At 40.2% G+C, this 20,257-nt stretch overlaps 5 protein-coding genes across 7 annotated transcripts; 3 read left to right on the top strand and 2 right to left on the bottom strand.

The window, feature by feature from the left end:
• Window positions 1-100: 100 nt before the first annotated feature.
• lamtor1 (late endosomal/lysosomal adaptor, MAPK and MTOR activator 1) lies at window positions 101-2,937 on the bottom strand. The gene is made up of 5 exons (XM_068584829.1): window positions 2,699-2,937; window positions 1,548-1,693; window positions 1,390-1,467; window positions 659-782; window positions 101-308 (listed from the first exon to the last, which is right to left on the bottom strand). The coding sequence occupies exons 1-5, from the start codon at window positions 2,738-2,740 to the stop codon at window positions 216-218; spliced, it is 483 nt and encodes a 160-aa protein (XP_068440930.1). The 5' UTR covers window positions 2,741-2,937; the 3' UTR covers window positions 101-215.
• A 1,501-nt stretch (window positions 2,938-4,438) lies between these two features.
• Window positions 4,439-7,388, top strand: sfrp2l (secreted frizzled-related protein 2 like). The gene is made up of 3 exons (XM_068584825.1): window positions 4,439-5,043; window positions 5,825-5,905; window positions 6,117-7,388. The coding sequence occupies exons 1-3, from the start codon at window positions 4,449-4,451 to the stop codon at window positions 6,533-6,535; spliced, it is 1,095 nt and encodes a 364-aa protein (XP_068440926.1). The 5' UTR covers window positions 4,439-4,448; the 3' UTR covers window positions 6,536-7,388.
• Window positions 7,389-8,748: 1,360 nt separating this feature from the next.
• On the top strand, window positions 8,749-11,148 carry tomt (transmembrane O-methyltransferase). 2 transcript variants are annotated; one of them, XM_068585538.1, is made up of 5 exons: window positions 8,749-9,100; window positions 9,754-10,016; window positions 10,093-10,289; window positions 10,471-10,593; window positions 10,789-11,148. In XM_068585538.1, the coding sequence occupies exons 2-5, from the start codon at window positions 9,755-9,757 to the stop codon at window positions 10,984-10,986; spliced, it is 780 nt and encodes a 259-aa protein (XP_068441639.1). In that variant the 5' UTR covers window positions 8,749-9,100; window position 9,754; the 3' UTR covers window positions 10,987-11,148. The 2 variants fall into 2 exon arrangements, with proteins under 2 accessions (XP_068441639.1, XP_068441638.1); XM_068585537.1 differs by having other exon boundaries at window positions 8,749-9,130.
• A 1,087-nt stretch (window positions 11,149-12,235) lies between these two features.
• Window positions 12,236-13,553, bottom strand: anapc15 (anaphase promoting complex subunit 15). The gene is made up of 5 exons (XM_068585221.1): window positions 13,476-13,553; window positions 12,991-13,112; window positions 12,844-12,903; window positions 12,573-12,713; window positions 12,236-12,419 (listed from the first exon to the last, which is right to left on the bottom strand). Exons 1-5 carry the CDS (start codon window positions 13,540-13,542, stop codon window positions 12,372-12,374), a joined length of 438 nt encoding a protein of 145 aa, XP_068441322.1. The 5' UTR covers window positions 13,543-13,553; the 3' UTR covers window positions 12,236-12,371.
• An 849-nt stretch (window positions 13,554-14,402) lies between these two features.
• folr (folate receptor) lies at window positions 14,403-17,705 on the top strand. Of its 2 annotated transcripts, XM_068585434.1 has the most exons (5): window positions 14,403-14,591; window positions 15,965-16,097; window positions 16,236-16,424; window positions 16,727-16,862; window positions 17,211-17,705. In XM_068585434.1, exons 2-5 carry the CDS (start codon window positions 15,969-15,971, stop codon window positions 17,483-17,485), a joined length of 729 nt encoding a protein of 242 aa, XP_068441535.1. In that variant the 5' UTR covers window positions 14,403-14,591; window positions 15,965-15,968; the 3' UTR covers window positions 17,486-17,705. The 2 variants fall into 2 exon arrangements, with proteins under 2 accessions (XP_068441535.1, XP_068441534.1); XM_068585433.1 differs by lacking the exon at window positions 14,403-14,591 and having other exon boundaries at window positions 15,942-16,097.
• Window positions 17,706-20,257: the final 2,552 nt, after the last annotated feature.

The raw sequence follows: 20,257 nt of genomic DNA, 5'->3' as shown, positions 1-20,257 counted from the left end.
GCTGACAATTTGTAACTGACACATAATTAAGTACACTAAAAGACAGCCATAGGGTGCAGTCCTACATTGTCTCTGTCTTTATAGCAGTTAGAGGCATAGCTAAGGAGCACAAGAACCAAGATGCTTTAATAAAGGATGGGCTGGAGGGCGAGGATGCAGAAGTGACACAGAGAGAGCGGGGTGGGAGGAACAGCGTGGTTGCCAGGGTTGCAGAATCAGGGAATGGCAAACTGGACCACTAGTTCTTCTTTAGCATCCACTTTGATTTGAGAAATTGCACTGTAAGCATAAGCTGCTATTTTGGACACCTGTAAAGAAAGCAGAAAAGTTTGTTAAGTGTGCAAAATTAATCAAATTCGCAATTTACACAGTAAAACACGACTAGTCCGCTGTGTATGACCAACCGACTCTCTTTTGAATAGGTGGACAAAAATAGTAACGACAGAAATGCATTTGATATCTCTAAGATCTATTTTCAGCCACACATTTAGTGCCACCCCCACACACTCAAATACCACACACCTACACATGTTGCATACTGTTTCCAAGTAACTCTCTGATGTTATAGGTAGCCAAAAAAAGCAACCATGACAAGAAGGAATGTGGGTGCTGGAAACACATGCCAACATATCTTCCATGTGCGCTAGTGTATGATTACCTGCTGAACATCAGAGTATGGCACCAGGTCACTCGCAAGCACTTGGTGGGGCTGGCTGGTGAGGGACGGGAGCGCGAGGGACTTTTTCTGGGGCAGAGTGTTGCTCAACACAGCCAGCTTTGTACTGAGACAAAACACAATCTTTAAGTTTAAAACAGTTTGTCACCTTGACTGTTAAGCGTCATTGCTGTGTCCTGAGAACCTGCAGTTTAATATCTGCACCTGTATTTTAGACTAAACATAGCCGTTTGGTAGAAATCTAGCCACTAAGTGTCATTGTATCTAAAGTTTAAAAGGTGAAATTCAAGCGAATAGGTCCATGTTGTTGTAATTTCTTTCTTTTTTTTTTAACCCCCCCAAGAAAATCTGCTTTTTATTAGCATTCAAGTTATCCAAAAAAGAAATCTCCTTTTCATAGGCTTTAAATTAGTGAAACATAGTATTACCAGACGACACAACACTGTAAAGCTTGATAAGGGGTACATACAGTAAACAACACAAAAGTAAACACAACATCTTATAAATTAAGAATGGCATCATTAAAGATGACTCAACAACAAGTTTTCTTTATAGTTTATAGGATACCTACTTGCATAATTAAGCAGAGTATTGAGTATTGATAACTATCTTCAGATGAGACCTACAACTGTCACATACCCTTACACAGAATACAAAACAGAAAACGGCACCAGCCTTTCACAACATACATTACGTAACTGAACCCCACATACCTGTATTGCCGAGCTTTGTCCATGTATTCATGCTGCTCCATCATGACAGAGTCGGCTGCTGACACATCAATGATGTTCCTGACAGAGCAGAGATAAAATGAATTACTGCTTTAATATCAGGAAACAAGTGCAGGCTCATCTATGGTTGCATATCTTACTGTGCCGTCTTCGTGAGGATGGACGTAAGGAGGGCCTGTTCATCCGTCCTTGCTGAGGGAACACTGGTAGTGATCCAGTCGGTCCCATTTGGGGGTTTGCTGACAGGGTTCGGGTGGGGGATCAGCGGTTTACGTTCACCATTGTCCTAGAAGAGGTCGATCAAAATTAGATTAAGTGATTAAAAAAGGTGTTCAGTTCATGACAACAAAACAAATTATGTTACAGTTGTGTAGTTGTATCAGCTCAACAACCAACCATAGCAATGAATCAGTCAACAACACAATACTTGTGGTAACACATATAGTTACACTCCTCCATGCAGACTTGCACTAAACTCAGGTTTGCCATTCTTACACACACACACACCTAAAACATAAGGGGGAAGCATCAACAAATTCACACTGATCTGAACAACAGAACTAATTTAATTTGGGTTCATCTTATGACAAAGACAAGTTACATTTTAAGAATAATAAACATTCTGGAATAACACAGACAAAAGGGGCTAGTTGTGTATTCATACTGCAACTCGTTGTGCTACTATTACGATAAACTGCATTAGAGGGAAGATATTTTGCATCTAAGCAGAACTGACTAATTCCCGGAAACTAAAAATGGCTATGGTCATATGACATAGGAGACATCAAGACCACGGTATTCAGGTCATCAATCACTGCCTGTTCATGTAACAACTGAATATTTAGTATTTTAGTGGTAATTCTGTTTATTTTCTCGTCAAACTTTTTTTTTCCAGGTAGCACCGCCAATAAGCCACAAAGTCCTGCTGATCGTAAAAGTGACTGTCCATAAATGTACTTATGTAACGTTTCGGTTTTCTTCGAAACACGTTTCTTTGCCGTCAGATCGATCGAGTTCTTCAGATCTAGGATCGTTTTTTCATCTATGTGTGAACTTCACAGCCTGCCTCAAGTCAGGCCTTTACTCGAAGGCTTTAACTAGCAAGCTAAAGCTGCTACTGAGGCTTCATAACACTTTAACGATAAAGAAAATAACCGCTTGGGGAATTTTCACAAATCAAACAAATGCATACTTTTATGAAACATGGATACTATAGGATACAATCATGGTATTTAATATACAATATCATATTTATCGGTTTTACCCGGCTAGCGGCTCGCTAACTATCTACCTCCTCTGTGGTCTCGTTCTCGTTGCTGTAACAGCAACCCATGTCCGCGTCCAAGGGGCGAAACTACACAACCCCGGCTTCCCTGCTCTCCAGTCAGAAACGGCCCGTATTTATCGTCTCCAACAATCATAAAACTTTTCTCCCGCTTGGTTTACTTATGCTTCATCTAAAGGTAGGAAGCTACTGTCAACAGCAGCTCCTCGGACGAGCTATCACATGACAGTAGCTCGGGTGCGACAACACAGCCACCACTTCCGGTATATGAGAAGCAGCTGCGTTCATCACGTGAGGGGGGAATTTTCAAACGTGACTTATGTAAAAAGAAGAAGAAAAAAAGAAAAGCTGTACGAATATTGTGCAAACAATTTGCTTCCTAAAACATATTTTAAATAACGTGATAAACATGGGCCGATATACAACTAATATAAGAATGTAGAAAACGTTTTAAACTTTATATTTTGCAGTACTGAATTGTTGCATGTCAATGTGTTCAGTGCTTTAAGAGGAGCATACTATAAACAGCATGGTTGTAGTTTGTATTGTGCTCGTGCAGTGCATATTTCAGAATTAAATTGTGTTTCATTACACAATCACAAACTAACTAATAATATTATTTTAACATGGAAGTGGATGCAACTCTGGTTCAGTCATGTCTATTTTATTGTGTTCTGTGTAATCATTGCAAACTTGATGAGGGTAAATAACAGGTTAATTCAGCTATGCGTGTAAACATGCAAATGTTTTGGTATCATATTAGTGATCAATCTAGCTGCTTATCCATATTATTTCATGATCTTGAGATAAACATACAAAACATTCCTTACTCTGCAAATCACCAAGCTCCAGTTGTACATATGATTTGCAGTATTTATGCACTGCAGTACACTGCCGATTCCAACTGCATAAGCAGTATATTTTCTCTATTTTCCTGAGAAGAGGGTAGCAAATGTAGTGAAAAACAAACTTTAGAATGCGAAGTTTGGACGTTGAAAATCTCGATTCAGCGTCCAAACTCCAGCAAATATTTGTATCAACTTTCTAACTCTAAATTCTTAATAGGCTGAGGAAAATCAAAAAGACAGAAGCAACAGGACAAGGCATGTTGGTGCAGATGAGGAAGTCTCCCTGGAAAAAGATGAAAGGGTCTCTCACACCCTCTGCCTAATTACTACAACAGAGTACTGTAGGCAGTGCTTCTCTAACACACAACAGTTACATTTGATTTCCAGTACCAAATTCCACAATCCCGAGAATGTTTTTCAAATCTCTTTATGCACCAAGTCAGCTTTCTATTCTCACCGCTTATACAGTAAACTGTAGTCTAGTCTAGTCTATTAACGTTGATCTCTTCAATTGTATTTTTCTTCATTTGAAAGTCTGGTTTCACACAGTAAATCCTATGTCCTCCAAGGCAAACAGAAAATATAAGCTACTTCTTTCTTTATTATGTTATGTAATAGCTTGTTTATATTGTAATTGGTTTTATTGTTTCTTTTTTTTACCATGTAAAATGACTTGAGTACTTTTTTTCAAAGTGCTACAATAACGACAGGTACTATTATTATATAACTTCACTGTATTGGCTTACTTATATCGACCACAGATAGATCTAAAGAAACAAACGGTATGCAGCCTGACACTCTTAAATGTGGAGGCAGGAACCAGTCTGATGGGGTGGGATGATGACTGGGAGGCGCCTGCCCTCTCATTAACCCCCCGTTTCCTGCACACCTCCTTTGTTTACACCTACATGCCGGTCAAGTCCAGGCAGAAGATCCGCCGATCCCGCAGACTTCACGCTGTTCTCGTCGGGAACACAATGTTTGTTTCCGCGCTCGGCTTTCTTTTGCTGCTTGGAGTTTGTTATGCCTCTGACACCGCGGATCCTGCCCAGTTCGGGCCACCATCGCTCGGGTTCAGTTCCTCGGTCCGCTCGGTGTGCAAACCCATCCCGAGCACCCTGTCTCTGTGCCACGGGATCGGCTACAGGCACATGCGGGTCCCCAACTTGCTCGGCCATGACACACTGAGGGAGGCGCAGCAGCAGTCGGCGGCCTGGCTGCCCCTCATCTCCAAGCTGTGCCACCGGGACACCAAGAAGTTTCTGTGCTCGCTTTTCGCTCCGGTGTGTCTGCCGGAGCTCAGCGGGCCGGTCAGTCCTTGCAGGGGCCTGTGCGAGGTGGTGCGGGACGGCTGCGTGCCCGTGATGAGCGCCTTCGGGTTCCCCTGGCCGCAGATGTTCAACTGCACCCGGTTCCCGCGTGGGACCCAGCTCTGTATCCCGGCAACCGGAGAGCAGGAGGGGCGGACGCCGGAAGAGGTCGGGCACGAGGAGGCGCTGAAAGGTCAGTGGTCTGCGAAACCCTTTTAAACATCTGTGCATTTATCATCACACTATAAGAGTATGGTCGTCTACGCCTACAGTTAAACCAATCAACGGTCTCCTCGAAATATTTGTTATATTAATAACCCATGAGAACATATACATATATATATATATGCAAGAATATATATATATATAGTTGTATATGCTATATGCCTGTTGCCTGTAGTCATTTTTATTAGGCCTATTTTAAATAAGTATTATTTAAATCACTATTATTAGCCCTATAAATTCATGTCTCTGCTGCAGTCACTTTCTCCAAGACTCTCCAAGTGCACAATACCACAGGATATAGCCAAATGTTATTTCTATGCTATAATGTATATTTTTGCATTATGTACAAATTAGTCTGACCGATATCAGCATGTCGATATCATTAGCTAATACTAGTTTGTTACAAACATATTATCACACTCTGCAGTTAGCAATACTTTGTGGTCTAGTACAAATAATGTACAGTATCTATATGTATTCAAGCATATAGTTTTTGAAAGTCATTTCTTTATTATTTTCAAATTGATTGAAAACAGTTTTTCTGTTTCTTGTACTGCTGAAACAACGGAAACATTCCTACTGAAGATCTGTGAAGTTTTATTTCCCCCAAGCCTATCTAAAAGTTGTTTTAAATGCCTTGATCCTAGAGTTTCTGCTCAAAGACAACAGTCTCACCATCTTTATGATTATTTTTTACATCCCCACTGCAGACGCTTGCAGTTATCTAATCCCCTTTTTTAACCCCCCAGGGAGCGTCATTTGTGATGCCTGCAGTCTGGCTGCTGAAGGAGAAACTGACATCCAGGAGAACTTCTGCCAAAGTCCTTATGGTGAGCCTAAACTAATGTAGAGGATGTAAGCCACATAAAACACAATTGTTGTCTTTTGAGATTGGCGCAGAACATAGTATAACCCTTTGTAATATAACTCCAATTAAAAACAAAACAGGCCACAGAACAGATGATCTAATCAAGATAGAGAGGTCGTTTTACGATGTGTCTGAAATGGCACCTGTTAACTAGCATGCTGTCTCTGTTTCAGCGTTTAAGATGCGTCTGGGCAGTGTGTCGACGGTGGGAGGAGACCGTCAGCTGGTGCCTACGGCCCGCAGCCGCATCCTGAGGTGGGCAGGGGGAGGGGCGGAGAGGGCAGAAGGGATTGGAGGCGCAATGGCCCACAGCGCTTTGTGGCTGCAAGAAGGAGGCACCTGCACTTGTCTTGGCTTAGACTCTGCAGAGAGAAACGAAGACAGGGGGTTAGAGGAAGAACAGATGGATAGAAGACGAGCAAAAGAAGAGGGAAAGAGAGGGAAAGGGCTCCAGAGTGGATGGTATCTTGCTCTGGCCCAGGCTGAAGAGGGAAGGCTGGTGCTGACTCGACTGGTGAGGTGGACCAGAGGGGACAAAGAGCTGAAGAAGTTCCTCAGGGCTGTCCTTAAACAGTCTTGTCCAGAGCTGTAGACAGAGGGTTCTCAACCTGCTTTGTAGTGGTACGCAGTGTGTAACTGCATGCTGCTAATTGTTACATCATTGAATAATGAACAGTTAACAAATAGTTCCCAATTTACACTGAATAATTCCCTTGAGCACTGCTTGTTAGATACAATGTAAATTAACCAGATAATCTGAACACTTGCCCCTTTTTTGATGAATTGCTCCTGATTAACTCTGGAAAAAAGTGGTCAATAACCAATCAAGTCTTCCTTACATACATACTATTTTGAGTCCCATCAACTTTTGCAGTCTGATGAATTATGTTACGATTCAAGTAAAATCGAGTTTTACTAGAAAATTATAATTATTATTTTTTTGTCAGTGACTAAATCTAAGACAGAGAGCTGGTGTTTCTGTATCTGATTGTAGTTACCAAATTACACAATTATTCAGAAAACGTCTCGCCAGAAGTGATGAGGCATTATCACAAAATAGTGCAAACATGACTATACTTCCAACTGGGGCAATGTTATTATTTTTGTGTACATTTGTGTGTATATAGCGGCGAGTAACCATTTAATCAAAGTCAAAGTGTTTGGTATTGATTGCAGGGTTGAGACTGATGTCATCACAAGTTTTCTTTTGACACATTTGTGGGTTGAAGCAGTGTAATTGTTGTTATTCCTGTAATGATGAAACAAATTCTTATACTACCTATCCTATCATTTTATATACATGGAGTATACATAATAAATAGCCCTGCACGTTTTATATTGCCTTTTATATTTACCATGTTGTTTCACAGCAGTCTGCGTTGTTTTTATGAGACATTGCATGTTTGCAGTCACATCAAAAGAGAAGCACTGAAAAGAAAGGAAAGAAATATGAGGTGATTAATGAATCATTTAGATCTGGTTTGGTCTCTATTTTTGCATTATGACTACTGTATTTGGTTGATTATTTTGCTTTAAACAAATTTTAATAAAGAAAATGTACCATTTAATTACATTAGAATGATACTCCACTCCACTGTTTTTGTGTGCGTTTGTGTTTTCTTGACCTTTCCATCATTACTCAGTAAAGAAAGAAATAGGATGCCACACCTGTTGCTGTTAAGTTGATATATCAAATGTCTCACACTGCTTCTCTGTGTATCACTGTCTCTGCTCCTCTCCACAGTATCGCTATTGTAAACGGCACAAGAAGCTGCCTGTGTGTCTCACCTAAAATGACAAAAACTAGTGTTTACCAGCAAGTTAAACAGTTAGTGATGTTACTGTTAGCCGCCTGTCTGTTACCTGGAAATAATTACAGGACGTGTATTGACGAGCACGTGATACCTAAATTATTCACACCTCCAGGTCTCTTACCTTTTCTCTTACACACACACCTCCATCTTTCTAAAGTGACACATTCCTCTTTGTCTCCGGCGCTACTGCTCTGCGCTCGCAAAACATTTTCGCAAACAGGTGAGTTTTTTTTTTCATGGGACAGTAAGAGAGACTTATTTTTGATTCAATCACTTTGTTATAGCATCGGTTCTGTGTGGTGACGAAAGCCTGTGGAGTCTACGGTTACAGTAGACACAGGGAGAGAGGCAACAGCACTTTCTCTTACATCTTCCACAAGACTAAAGCATGAAATATCATTCCTGTGTAGATCTTAAATTGCATAATTTAAAAACAAAGAGTTTGTCTCAAACTGTGTTAAGTCTATTTAGAATGTCGGCATTTCAGGAAAAGATCATTTAATTAATACAATTGTTGTTTCAGTCCTTACCTTTTCTTCTTTCTGTGCATTAATTAGAGACCTTTTGTTAGTCGTAATTAACTGATGGCTCATTTAACACATGGTACATTAGAGAGCCTTGATACCACAGAACGAGTTGTGGAGTCACAATTCAGAATGACAGCTGCTATGTGTCTCTGACAATTAAATCAACATAACTGACTCAATAAAAGGAATTGGCTGGACGATCTTGCAGCACTAAATGGAAGGTTGAAGCAAGGTTTTATCTTTTTGGTTCCACCAAGGGAGGCTGATTGATCACCCCGGTGCATGCTGGTCCTATACCTGCTGGTTTGTACCTACAACCAAAAGGCGCAATCAGTGTTAGCTTATTCATAAACAAATAACATAAAAAAATAAAATAAAATAAAAAAACAAACAGAAAAAGCCATAAAAGTGTATCAAAAAGACCTCGACCAGAAGGACCAGATATTGGGAGTCCAGTAGAAAAACTTTTGCGACAACCAGCAAAGCTCTTGGCGAAAAGTTAAAGGAGGAACTGGACAAGAACACTCAGTTGGAGCCAACTTTGAAACAGGTGTTGACAATAAAAAGAGCCTGGCTGAGAGGCATCACAGCCAGCCGACAGAAGTCCAACTGCTGCACACAAGAGTCAAACAGATGTAAGATGAACTGGCTAATGAAAAGCTGATCTAGCAGACTAAAGTCCAACAGCTGAAGGACGACAACAAGGCTCTCGAAGACGTCCGGCTCCAAATGAAAAAGAAGAGAGGCGTCTTTGGAAATAAGATGGGCGACAGAAAGACTGACCTGGAGAAGACGATCAGCAAAAAGCAGGCAAAGGTGAAGAAAAAGAAGAAAAAAAAGGAGAAGGTGAAAAACAACCAAAGGGAGATTTTTCAGCCGAATGCACAAAAAGACAACATGTGTCGGGGCTGAAAGGCTAGAAGAGGCTGCAGCTGATGAGAATGAATGTTCTTTTTTATTAGTCAGTAGTGACCTCTTCCTCCAAATAAACAATATAATATTATTAACAAACAAATTAAAGGTGTTAAAGTGTCAAGTCTATGCACATAAGTGAAGAGTTGAGCTGGGATTTATGAATTATGTTAAACTTAGAAAACTTGAAACTTAGACACTTTTAGTGTTTTTCTATTTTTAAGTGTAGCTGAACATTAGTATTAAAACGTAAAATGGCACTGCGATGATGAGTATAATTGTTATACTTGTACTCAGAAATGAGGTAAAGTCAAAGCCATGTAGGCCATGAGTGTAAAAACAGAGAGTAGGCCGACTTTATCAGTGAATTTCTGGTAAAAACATTCATGTAAAGGTTAATTTAAAGGCGGACATAAAGACATGTCATCCTCCCCATTCAAACAGTAAAAATAAATCTTATAAATTGATATAAACAACACACTTAAAAAAAAACAAAAGAAACATAATATAGGTGTCTGATGATTCTACTTGTGTGTGCTTTTCCTTATACAATCTAGAATGGTGTCTCCCGCTATCGCTCTGGCCTTCATTCCGCTGCTGCTGACAGTTCTTATCAGGTGCCGCTTCTACTTTGTGCTGTTCTATCGGGCGGTCCTGGTCAGGATATGGAAGGACTGTGTAACTGGTCTGACACGCGAGGAGCGTGTTTACCAGTATGTTCTGACTCACGCCACCCCTGGAGACCCAGACAGCATCCTGGACGCCTTTGATGCCTGGTGCAGCAAAGTGGAGTTCATCAGCAACATTGGGCCTAAAAAAGGTGAGAAGATAGATACCTGACACAACAATTTACCATCTGTCTACAAGGATGATTTTACAGAGTGTTTGGTGTGCAGGGAAGATCCTGGACCGGCTGCTGATGGAGCAGAGCCCTTTGACGGTGCTGGAGCTGGGTGCCCACTGTGGGTACAGCACCGTGCGGATCGCCCGGTCTTTGCCCATGGGCGCCCGGATCTACAGCCTGGAGATGGACCAGAGGAATGCTGCCATCGCTGAGAAAATAATCCGCCTGGCAGGGTTTGACGATGATACGGTGAGAGAGCAGAAACATAAAAACACTGGACATCATTGCATTTTATATACAGACAGCTTTTTGACAAAAGTCCCAAATTACCATGACAGTATTTGTTTTCACATAAATTAAGGACATTTCTATTTCATATATTGAATATGGAGTGTTATACCTTTGAAAAATTAAAAGGTATGTTCTCCAGGTGGAGCTCATTGTAAATCCATCTGATGAGGTGATCCCTCGGCTGCGGTCTGACTATGGGTTGGAAAGGCTGGATTTCGTCTTCATGGACCACTGGAAGAAATGTTACCTACCTGATCTGCAGGTGACCTGAACAAATCATTAAAAAAGGACATTTACTTATGTTTCTATGAAGATAAATATGCGATCTGAGTGTGCAGAAGCCAGTTTAATGACAGCTGAACTTGTACTTAAATAAATGTGTTATAGTTGTGATTCGTCTCACTGTTACCGCGTCAACTCCCTCAGTTACATGACGCTTCCTCTGTGTGTGTTACAGATGCTGGAGGGCTCTGGTCTGCTGGGAAAAGGGTCCGTGATCATGGCCGACAACGTGCTGTTCCCTGGGGCTCCAAAGTTCCTCAGGCACATTCGCAAGAGCGGCCTCTATGAGTGGAAGGTCCACCGGGCCACACTAGAGTACAGCAAAGGCATCAGGGACGGGATGGCTGAGCTGGTGTACCAGGGAATCAAGTAGACTACACTATTAGTCAGATGTGCATGATGGAAGTGGCGAGGGGTGAAATGTTCAAATTGTTTAAAAAGAAAATTGTGATACATCCACCTGAAAAATTGGAGCATGTTATTTTGTACTTTCTGCATATTATCTCACTTTCAAAATAACTCACTGCCAGTGCTTTCTCCTAGGTAAAACATAGATAATTATTAGAATAATGTCCCCAGTCGCCACCATTTGTCCTTATATGTCACCTATCTAATAAAAACAGAAATATCAAGAAATATGTTCAAAAATGGCTTCTTTTTTTAACAAAAATGCCAAATTTGAGAGAAAAAAGCAACTTTTTATACGCAAATTAAACTTAATTACATGTCACTTTTAGTAAATTCAGAATAAATATCCTTTATGTAGAAGTTGATTACCAAACTTGCCCTTTGGATAGGAAAATTTCACAATTGACTGAAATTATAGTGAATTGTGGACAGCATCCCAAATCATACAAATCATGAACACCAAATTCACAAACATCTTCACTAGACTGATCTCAATGGACCACTCAATCTATTCAACACACACCTCTTACTCCCATGCCACATACTGTTTTGTTTACCAATAAGAAAGTAAAAAATAAAAAAAAACATGTTTTCATCAAAATGATTTAATTTCATACAAAATGTCAAGGCTTCTGCTAATTTCAGTACAAACTACCAAAGCTTTGTCAAGAAATCCTTTAAGATAACATGAGAGTATCTGGATGGACACTGCGAGTGTTTTCATGTTTCAGTTAGCATTCTTTAAAAGTAACGTCTGCTTGTTCCTTTGACATGGATAAAAAACATAAAAATGTATTTAAATAAGGACTGATGAATTGAATATAATACTGTTTTACAAGCGTTTATAAAGGTTCCACTGGGAATATGAGATCAGTACCAGCAGGTTAGCAGCATACACAACACTATGAAACAGAATCATACTGCATGGTGAGGTATCAGTCAGTGTCCTTCATAGGTAACAAATTATTTAGCTGACTGAACTGTTGTTTGTGCTCAGTCAGCTGTTTGAAGGCTCTACGAGAGAAGTGGCACCTGACTGAAGATATGACAAGGTCAAAGGTTAAATCAAAACTCACTGACGCAAACTGCTACCTCTGTGTATGTGTGTGTGTGTGTGTGTGTGTGTGTGTGTATACCAGGTAGAAGCACTCACAGTGATGTACAACGACGTCCAAAGCCTCCACAGGCCAACTGCAGTTTGAAACAAGACACTATATTCTTATACTGTTTTCATAAATTACATTTTTTTTTTATCTGTATAACAGATAAAAGGGGCAACAGTCATGTTTTAAGTGTGGAGTAGAAATCCAGTGCCAGACAGCTTAATGGAGAAAAAAATTGTCTTTTGTCTTAAATCATCCATTGGTCTTGGTCTTGGTCTGGTCCCTCCATGTCAACCTGACAGAATGAAACAGAGCCAGATTAAAGACAATGATTAATCTGCTCTGGGAAAATAAAGGTAGCTGAAAATAAAAACAACACTTATTGTAATAAGAGTAATTTCTGTTTGATAGCTAGAAACAAAAAGCTAAAAATCCTCAATTAAAGCACCTCATTGATCTCGCCATCATCAGGTGACTCATTGTAGTCATTCATCTCATCCATGTCCTGCATATCTTCTTCATCTTCCGAGTCTTCCTCACTGTCCTCCTCATCTTCGTCATCCTCCTCTTCCTCTTCGTCATATCCCGCCTGTGCCACAGTAAAGCCAGATGACACAAATGAAGTGAAGCATCTTCCCGTATGTTTCAGACGTAGTGAAACTCAAGAGCAGCATTTTCACTCGTTGATTATATCTCAAAAGGTAACACCAGCACATTACCTCAAAAATAGGTTTCCCAATGGGCATCAGGTTGTTGTCTTTCTCTGCAATGCTCTGCAGCTGAGGTAGAGACAGAGAGCACGTGTTACAACGCGAGCATGAGGGGAGTGAGTGTTTCAGTGAGTGTGTTGAAGCAGAGGTGTTCACCCAGGTTTGGTGCTGCTGCTCCTGCTGGTGCAGCTCGGTCTCGTCCACGCAGGGTCGGTCGAGGTTAAACCACAGGGACTCCGTTATCCGAGGGAAGAGCGAGGGGAACAGCGTGGACATGTCTATTACGCGTGGGACAATAACAACAACAACAAACACGACGTTAAAACATCAAGCCAGTGTGTGCCACCGTTACACAAACAAAGCGTTCAAACATGAGTCTAACGAAAAGACACGAAGCTATAAATCATGTGTGGGACACCAACACAGTATAAAACGACACAGGAGCGATGGAGGGACACGGTATGTGAACGTTACACATCGTTGACGTACTATCTAAAGTCTTCCTGTTATTCAACATTCAAACTCTAAAATGTAACGTTAGAGTTATTCCTGCTAGTCGTCTACCGTAAAATACACATTAATATAATACGCTATTTTAATTGTAAATCATGGCTGAAGTACAGATGGTGTAGCCGAAGTACCTGCCAATCTCTCGCTCCAGCTTTCAAATTTTTTCAAAACAAATTTAACCGGAAACCCGTGGTGCATTTCCGGTGTCCTCTATTCCAGTGTCCCTGCACAATGGTTCCGCCTGGGTTGCAGCGGTAGAGTCAGGAAACAAAACATGTACTTTGGTTAGTTTGTTGATATTGATGTTAATGGTCTGTATAGTAACACAACAACTTTTTGCCAGGTACGTATGATACATATTTAAATTAACAGCTAGTAATCAACCATGTTATTCAATATATTTATGGGGAAATTTTCTTTCATTTAAGAACCTGAATATTTATTTTTGCTAAATTAATTGCATTGTCAATAAATATAAAACACAAAGGCTGAAAGTAATCAATGTGCCTTTTTTTCTTTTTTTAAGTTTTTTTTTTGTTTACAAATTACAGGGACTGAAACACAAAAATTGGTATCAAAGTCGGGCTGATGGATTAATGGAAATACAGAACTTCAAAAATGAAAACCCTGATATAAATTAAATCAAACAGTACAATGACTGATCTTCTATTTAAAAAGAAGGCTGCTGAAACAATCTATTTTTGAAAAGTTTATTCTGAGGTTTTGTAACTTCTGAGATTAACACACAAACACACACATTTGTACATGTACAAATTAACCATCCACTTTATAGTGCTTGTTATGTGTAAAGTTTTAGTTAAATCAGGAGACCTTCAACACAGATCAAGGAAAAGTTTATATTAACTACCTACTTTGTCCTGCCTTCCCGGAGGTCATAATGCCATTTTAGGCCAAATGTTAACCACATGCGTGCATGTAAGAGGGAGCAGGGTAGACCTTGAGATAAGAGAAACCTTCCTCACAGTAAGATGTAATAAAATTCAGACTATTACGCACTTCCTCTTTCTCATTCCTTCTCTCTATCTCAAACGCTCACACACACATAAGGCACTGACACACTGGCACAGACTTTGGACTTGGAGACATACACACACAGACGCCCTTGCACAGATGTGTGTTGTCTAAATCCTGTTTGGTCTTGAGCAGTGTGTTGAAGGTAACTGAACTGGGGACGCTGATTTAAAGGATCATCCTTTTAGGAAGAAATCATCACAGAATTAAACAAGGTAAAATGAATATGCTTATTATTGCTTGTAGAATTGTTCTCACTGGTCTAAATAAGGTGCTTACCAGTACAAATAAATGTATTTAGGCTGTAGAGTAAGTTTCAATTATGTTTAAAGAAAAGCCAAAATTGAAATTTAACTTTTTCTGCAGTGTTTTTGTAGTTGCTTTCCCTTGTGTTTTTTAGTCTACATAGAAGAACTTTATAGTATAAACATACAGTTTATTTGGAACATTATTTTTTGCAGTGATTGCATTTTTTTTTAAATGTTTGATAATTTGTCAAATAGTAATAAGGAAGACATTCAATGAATGCAAGATAGTGCTTTTTTAATGTTTTTTTAAGTTGTTGTTATTACAAAAGGTTCAGTATTGCATTAGTATGCAGAGCCTGAATAAGAGATGTTTTAGTGCAGTGGACTCAGTAGGCCAATGTTCATCAGATATAAAGTGAGTTAATTAAGTAAGCATTTATAGATTAACCTCATTACCTCCAACACCAATCAAAAATTGAGGTCAGAATTTTGAAGTTAATTCTTTTAAGTGCTGTGGCCACCAGGACCAAGGACAAGGAGTTGTGTTGATAAAATAACTGGGGCTGTGATCCATCCAGAAGCAACAATGTTCATAATAAATTGTACATGAGTATACTTTTCCATCTACTCTGAACTTATCATCTTAAGGATCCAAAAGACAATATGACACTAAGAAGGAGTTTATAAGTATGCTCATTCCGCCCGATACTGGGCCGCACAGAAAGAATTTTAAAAAAAGTTTTATTTTTAAAAATAACCGAATACATCCATCTGTGCGTAACCTCAGGCGGAACATCTTGACACATGTCAAGAGGTTACTTGATACGTTACCTTGAAAATGAAACTTAAAAGTGTGTTCTGGATTAAAACCAAGACAGAGTATCCTGAGATCGCCAAAAAAGCTTTGAAAACCTGCTTCCATTTCCAACACCCTGTCTTTGTGAAGCGGGTTATAAGTTAAGGAGTTCACTGGACATAAAGGTTGGGTCGCTGGACGAGAGCATGTAGAAGACGAATGCATAACACTGTGATTCGCCAGACCTGCTTGCGTGGAATCTGTGCTCCACCGCAGTCCCCAAAGTTGGTCTCATAGATTTGATTTTGCAGTGAGTAACGAAGGTTTCAGGCGAAATGTATCGAAGTAACAGTATCAGTTTTCTTTGCACAATGTAGTGAAGTAAAAGACAAAAAAAGAACGACGTTTTTCTACTTTGTTATCTACCACTGCGTTACAGGGCACATCAGACACATGGATTTAAACTTTTGACTGGTTCTGTATGTTTGCTGTCATCCTATTATTTTCCTACCTGTTGATGTATGTTAATGCCTCCCTGCTGTAGAGCCATGTGGTTTGTCCTGGCCTCGCTACTAGCCCTCTCCAGTGGCGCTCTGTCTCTGGACAAACTCAACATGTGTATGGACGCCAAACACCACAAAGTTGACCCCGGCCCTGAGGGAGAACTTTACCTTCAGGTGATGAATACAGTCCACAGACATTAAAGATGAAACAAATCAAATGGGCGGATGCTGGGAGATTCAGTTGTTTTCGTCTCATTAAAACAATGTTTTTTGCATTCAGCAGCATAAAGTGATCTCTCTTTCTCTTTCCAGTGTGCTCCCTGGAAGGAAAATGCATGTTGTACTGCCAACACCAGCACAGAAGCCCACGACGACAACTCCTACCTGTACAACTTCAACTGGAATCACTGTGGCGTCATGAGCCCTCAGTGCAAGAAACATTTCACCCAGGACACTTGCTTCTATGAGTGCTCACCTCACTTGGGACCCTGGATACAACCAGTGTGTATTGTGCTCTAAGTCTGTCTTGTATGTGTGTATAGTTGCAACACTAGATGGCAGCATAAGAAGGGCTTGTCAGGACCGTTTATCCACATCCGGAAAAAGTTGCCAATGTTTTGTTATCTTTGTAATAAAAAGAGAGCCAGCTAATTAGTCTTTGTAATGTGTCCCCAGTTTAATTTTTGGATACTTTTTATAACTTACCTGACACATTATGGCATTGCAACCGCAAGTCAGTTTTATTCTAAAGATGTATTACTGAAATGATGGCTCTCTCACACTCATCAATTATATTTGTGTAGGTGGATCAGAGCTGGCGTAAGGAGCGTATCTTGGATGTGCCTCTGTGTAAGGAGGACTGCCACAGTTGGTGGGAAGACTGCAAGAATGAGTACACCTGTAAGACTAACTGGCACAAGGGATGGGACTGGAGCTCAGGTATGTACACACACGCACACACACACACACACACACACACACACACACACACACACAAACACACACACAAACACACAACCACAGACCAGGTGGTAAAGTAAGGATTTGCTCACATTTTTGTATGTAACCACAAAAAACAAATTCACACATTTGTTTTACAAATCTCTCTCTCACGCTGTCTCTCTCTCTCTCTCTCTCTCTCTCTCTCTCTCTCTCTCTCTCTCTCTCTCTCTCTCTGTCCCTCTCTCTCTCTCTCTCTCTCTCTCTCTGTCCCTCTCTCTCTCTTTCTCTCTCTCTCTGTCCCTCTCTCTCTCTCTTTCTCTCTCTCCCTCTCTCTCTCTCCTACAGGTATTAATAAATGCCCTGAAGGCAGCAGGTGCAGGAAGTGGAGGGAGGTTTACCCCACACCCAAGTCCATGTGTGAGCAAATCTGGTCCAATTCCTACATTTATACCACCCACTCCAAAACCTCAGGCCGCTGCATGCAGCTCTGGTTCGATGGGCCAAACCCCAACATGAAGGTAGCTGAGTACTACCTGAACAACGCACAGCAAAACCAAAGCTTTGCCTTGACAGCGCTCCTTCTTCTGGCTTTTGCATCTGTGTCTGTAATGATGTCCTAAAAGGATATACTCGACCTATCTATATCACTTAGAGGTATCAATACAAATGTTTTGAAATGCTAACTTGCCTTTGTTGCTTTCTTGTCTCCTTTTGACTCGTAAGTTCAACAATACTCCCCAACAAAGTATTCTATCAAATTGATGCAGCAGAGTTGTATGTCTAGAAAAGAATAGTAGATATAGTAGAAAATCTAATTAAAATAAACTTCTGGACAAGGCATGAAGCTGACTGTATTATTGTACAGCTCTGGGATGACATTTATGTGAGTACAAACTTTGAATCAATTTAATAACCCCTACATAACATCAACCACCAGTGGGAAACAATAAAACTGACCCAGGATCTGCATTAAGGGAAAATGTTTCTCTGCACTGTGTTCACAACATCACATGACCACTCTGGGCCAGCTAGTGGTTAGTGGCTCCTCTGCTTAGTAATTAAGGAGTTCCAACCTTGTGTGTATGTATGTGTGTGTGTGTGTGTGTGTGTGTGTGTGTGTGTGTGTGTGTGTGTGTGTGTGTGTGTGTGTGTGTGTGTGCGTGTGTGTGCGTGTGTGTGCGCGTGTGTGTGTGTGTGTGTGTGTGTGTGTGTGTGTGTGTGTGTGTGTGTGTGTGTGTGATAGAGAGAGGGCGTAAAGAAAATAGAAAAAGAGAGAGAAATACTAGGGTGTGTACCCCTATATTTAAGCGTATTTTAGTGTCACATAGTCTGTGTGTGTGTGTGTGTGTGTGTGTGTGTGTGTGTGTGTGTGTGTGTGTGACTGTAAGTGGCATAAGTTTACATATGTGTACGTCAGTGCCAAGTCTGAACGTGTTCTATCAGGTCTTTGAATAAGTTTGTGATTGGCTACAAGACATGGACATAGAGGTCCTTTGCTGGTCAAAGACGAGTCTCTGATACATATTCAGCAACTTTTGTGTACTCTGCACTTTTAAAAACAAGATCTGAGATAACAAATCCAGTACTTTCGAAAAACATAACAGATGCAGCCAACATTATATCTTTAAAAATATGACCTTACCTTCTGACACATAGCAGACATGTCAAGGTTCTGCTCAATTTCTGAGGCTGATAATAACATCCTTCCTGATGATTTAGCACAGCAAGGTCAGCTGTGAATCCAAGGGCAGTCTTTCCTCTCTTGTTTCTCTGTATGCTCAAAGCTGCTCAACAAAGAGATGTGTGGATTTGCATGATCTCATTACAGTCAATTGTTAATGCCGAAGCCATAATTTATCTAACTCAAACATGAGCATAACAATGCTGCAAAAAAAATTGGGACCATACTCAAACAATACTCAATCTGAGTTTGAATAACACAAGATGTCTCAACAAACAATATTAATTTACCATGATCCCATCAGTTCACACAATGAGGTAATGTCACCTTAAACATATTTTCATATTCAAAAGGAAGGTCTCCAGACATGTTAAGATGCTGGCAAACATTACTTATAACAATAGTTTACACACTGAACAATTCAATCATGTTGTATTTGGTTGTGGAATAAAAAACATATTGTGAAATTATATAATAATACATAGCTTTATAGCTTGCTGGATAATGGACTTCATAGCTGATGTGAGGCATATATGCCAGTTTGCTTTTCAGATATACTTATGTTATATTTAGCACATACATAATAATTTAATGTCAGATATGAAAGAAAAATACAAATGATCAGAATTAATATTATATTTGATGTTCAAATGGACAATCAGTCAGTAACAGGAAGAATATCATTTCTATGTGACATCATGTGCTAAAACTAACCTGATTTTAAAATGATGAAAGCTGACTCTGTGATGTCCAGAGAGAATATGGCCTCAAGTGGCCTAAAGTGACCCTCTTATAGGTTATGTATACATAACAACATGGCCTGTTTTCTGGCCTGACCCCCAGGCACAACCTTACGAAAAATATGTTTTGGGGCTTGTAATGAACAGTACAGCCTCACTGTGATATCAGCATGTTTCAGAGTCACCAGACAATTAAGATGAAAAAGAAACTAATTGTGCAAAAGGATTTATTTTCAAGATGAATTGTAAACGTAAAAGAAGTTTTATTACATTGTCACATTTTTGCGACACAAATTTACAATCCCTAAATGCAGACATATTGTTAAGCCACATACTTTTACAGTCTTTCACAGTTAACTCATACACACAAGCACACACAGGCATACACAGTGTGATGCCATGGGCAGAAATAGAATTGGGATGGCTGTTGTCCATGTGGCTATTAATACTCAAATTTTCTGAGGTCATTGGCAACACACACAGACAGACATACAGACACACACAGACACACACACACACACACACAGGCACACACACACACACAACACACATACACACACACACACACACACACACACACACACACACACACACACACACACAACACAGAGAAATACACACACACTACCTTGCCCAACTCTCACCCTCTCTCCAAACTCAACTCTCTCTTGCTTTTATGCTTTGTGTGTTTGTGTGTGTGTGTGCATGTGTGTGTGTGTGTGTGTGTGTGTGTGTGTGTGTGTGTGTGTGTGTGTGTGTGTGTGTGTGTGTGTGTCTGTGTGTCTGTGTGTGTGGGTGTGTATCCATACCACATTTTAGGAGTCAGACTTTTTGCGGGCAACTATAATGAGTAAAATCTCTAAATATTGCGTTGGCTTTTTTCCCTGTATTTCCAGTCTGGCCCTGAAGTGGACAGTTATACCTGTAGGGTGTGTGTGGGCTGGAAAAGAAATGGTTTGTATCACTGGATT

The sequence above is a fragment of the Clinocottus analis genome, unplaced genomic scaffold (assembly GCF_023055335.1).
Source record: "Clinocottus analis isolate CAN_PGR_092001 unplaced genomic scaffold, fCliAna1.0.p SCAF_2, whole genome shotgun sequence".
Lineage (NCBI taxonomy): Eukaryota > Metazoa > Chordata > Actinopteri > Perciformes > Cottidae > Clinocottus > Clinocottus analis.
This window is presented reverse-complemented; position numbering and strand designations above follow the sequence as displayed.

Coding starts and splice junctions, on each gene's coding strand:
- sfrp2l (XM_068584825.1), top strand. CDS start 4,449: ATGCCGGTCAAGTCCAGGCAGAAGATCCGCCGATCCCGCAGACTTCAC. Junction 5,044..5,824: donor GCACGAGGAGGCGCTGAAAG/GTCAGTGGTCTG, acceptor TTAACCCCCCAG/GGAGCGTCATTTGTGATGCC. Junction 5,906..6,116: donor CTTCTGCCAAAGTCCTTATG/GTGAGCCTAAAC, acceptor TCTCTGTTTCAG/CGTTTAAGATGCGTCTGGGC.
- lamtor1 (XM_068584829.1), bottom strand. CDS start 2,740: ATGGGTTGCTGTTACAGCAACGAGAACGAGACCACAGAGGAG. Junction 1,694..2,698: donor AGAACGAGACCACAGAGGAG/GTAGATAGTTAG, acceptor GACCTCTTCTAG/GACAATGGTGAACGTAAACC. Junction 309..658: donor CATACTCTGATGTTCAGCAG/GTAATCATACAC, acceptor CTTTCTTTACAG/GTGTCCAAAATAGCAGCTTA.
- tomt (XM_068585538.1), top strand. CDS start 9,755: ATGGTGTCTCCCGCTATCGCTCTGGCCTTCATTCCGCTGCTGCTGACA. Junction 10,017..10,092: donor CAACATTGGGCCTAAAAAAG/GTGAGAAGATAG, acceptor TTTGGTGTGCAG/GGAAGATCCTGGACCGGCTG. Junction 10,594..10,788: donor GTTACCTACCTGATCTGCAG/GTGACCTGAACA, acceptor TGTGTGTTACAG/ATGCTGGAGGGCTCTGGTCT.
- folr (XM_068585433.1), top strand. CDS start 15,942: ATGTTAATGCCTCCCTGCTGTAGAGCCATGTGGTTTGTCCTGGCCTCG. Junction 16,098..16,235: donor AGGGAGAACTTTACCTTCAG/GTGATGAATACA, acceptor TTCTCTTTCCAG/TGTGCTCCCTGGAAGGAAAA. Junction 16,425..16,726: donor TGGGACCCTGGATACAACCA/GTGTGTATTGTG, acceptor ATATTTGTGTAG/GTGGATCAGAGCTGGCGTAA.
- anapc15 (XM_068585221.1), bottom strand. CDS start 13,542: ATGCACCACGGGTTTCCGGTTAAATTTGTTTTGAAAAAATTTGAAAGC. Junction 13,113..13,475: donor CTGGAGCGAGAGATTGGCAG/GTACTTCGGCTA, acceptor CACGCGTAATAG/ACATGTCCACGCTGTTCCCC. Junction 12,904..12,990: donor AGCAGCAGCACCAAACCTGG/GTGAACACCTCT, acceptor TCTCTACCTCAG/CTGCAGAGCATTGCAGAGAA.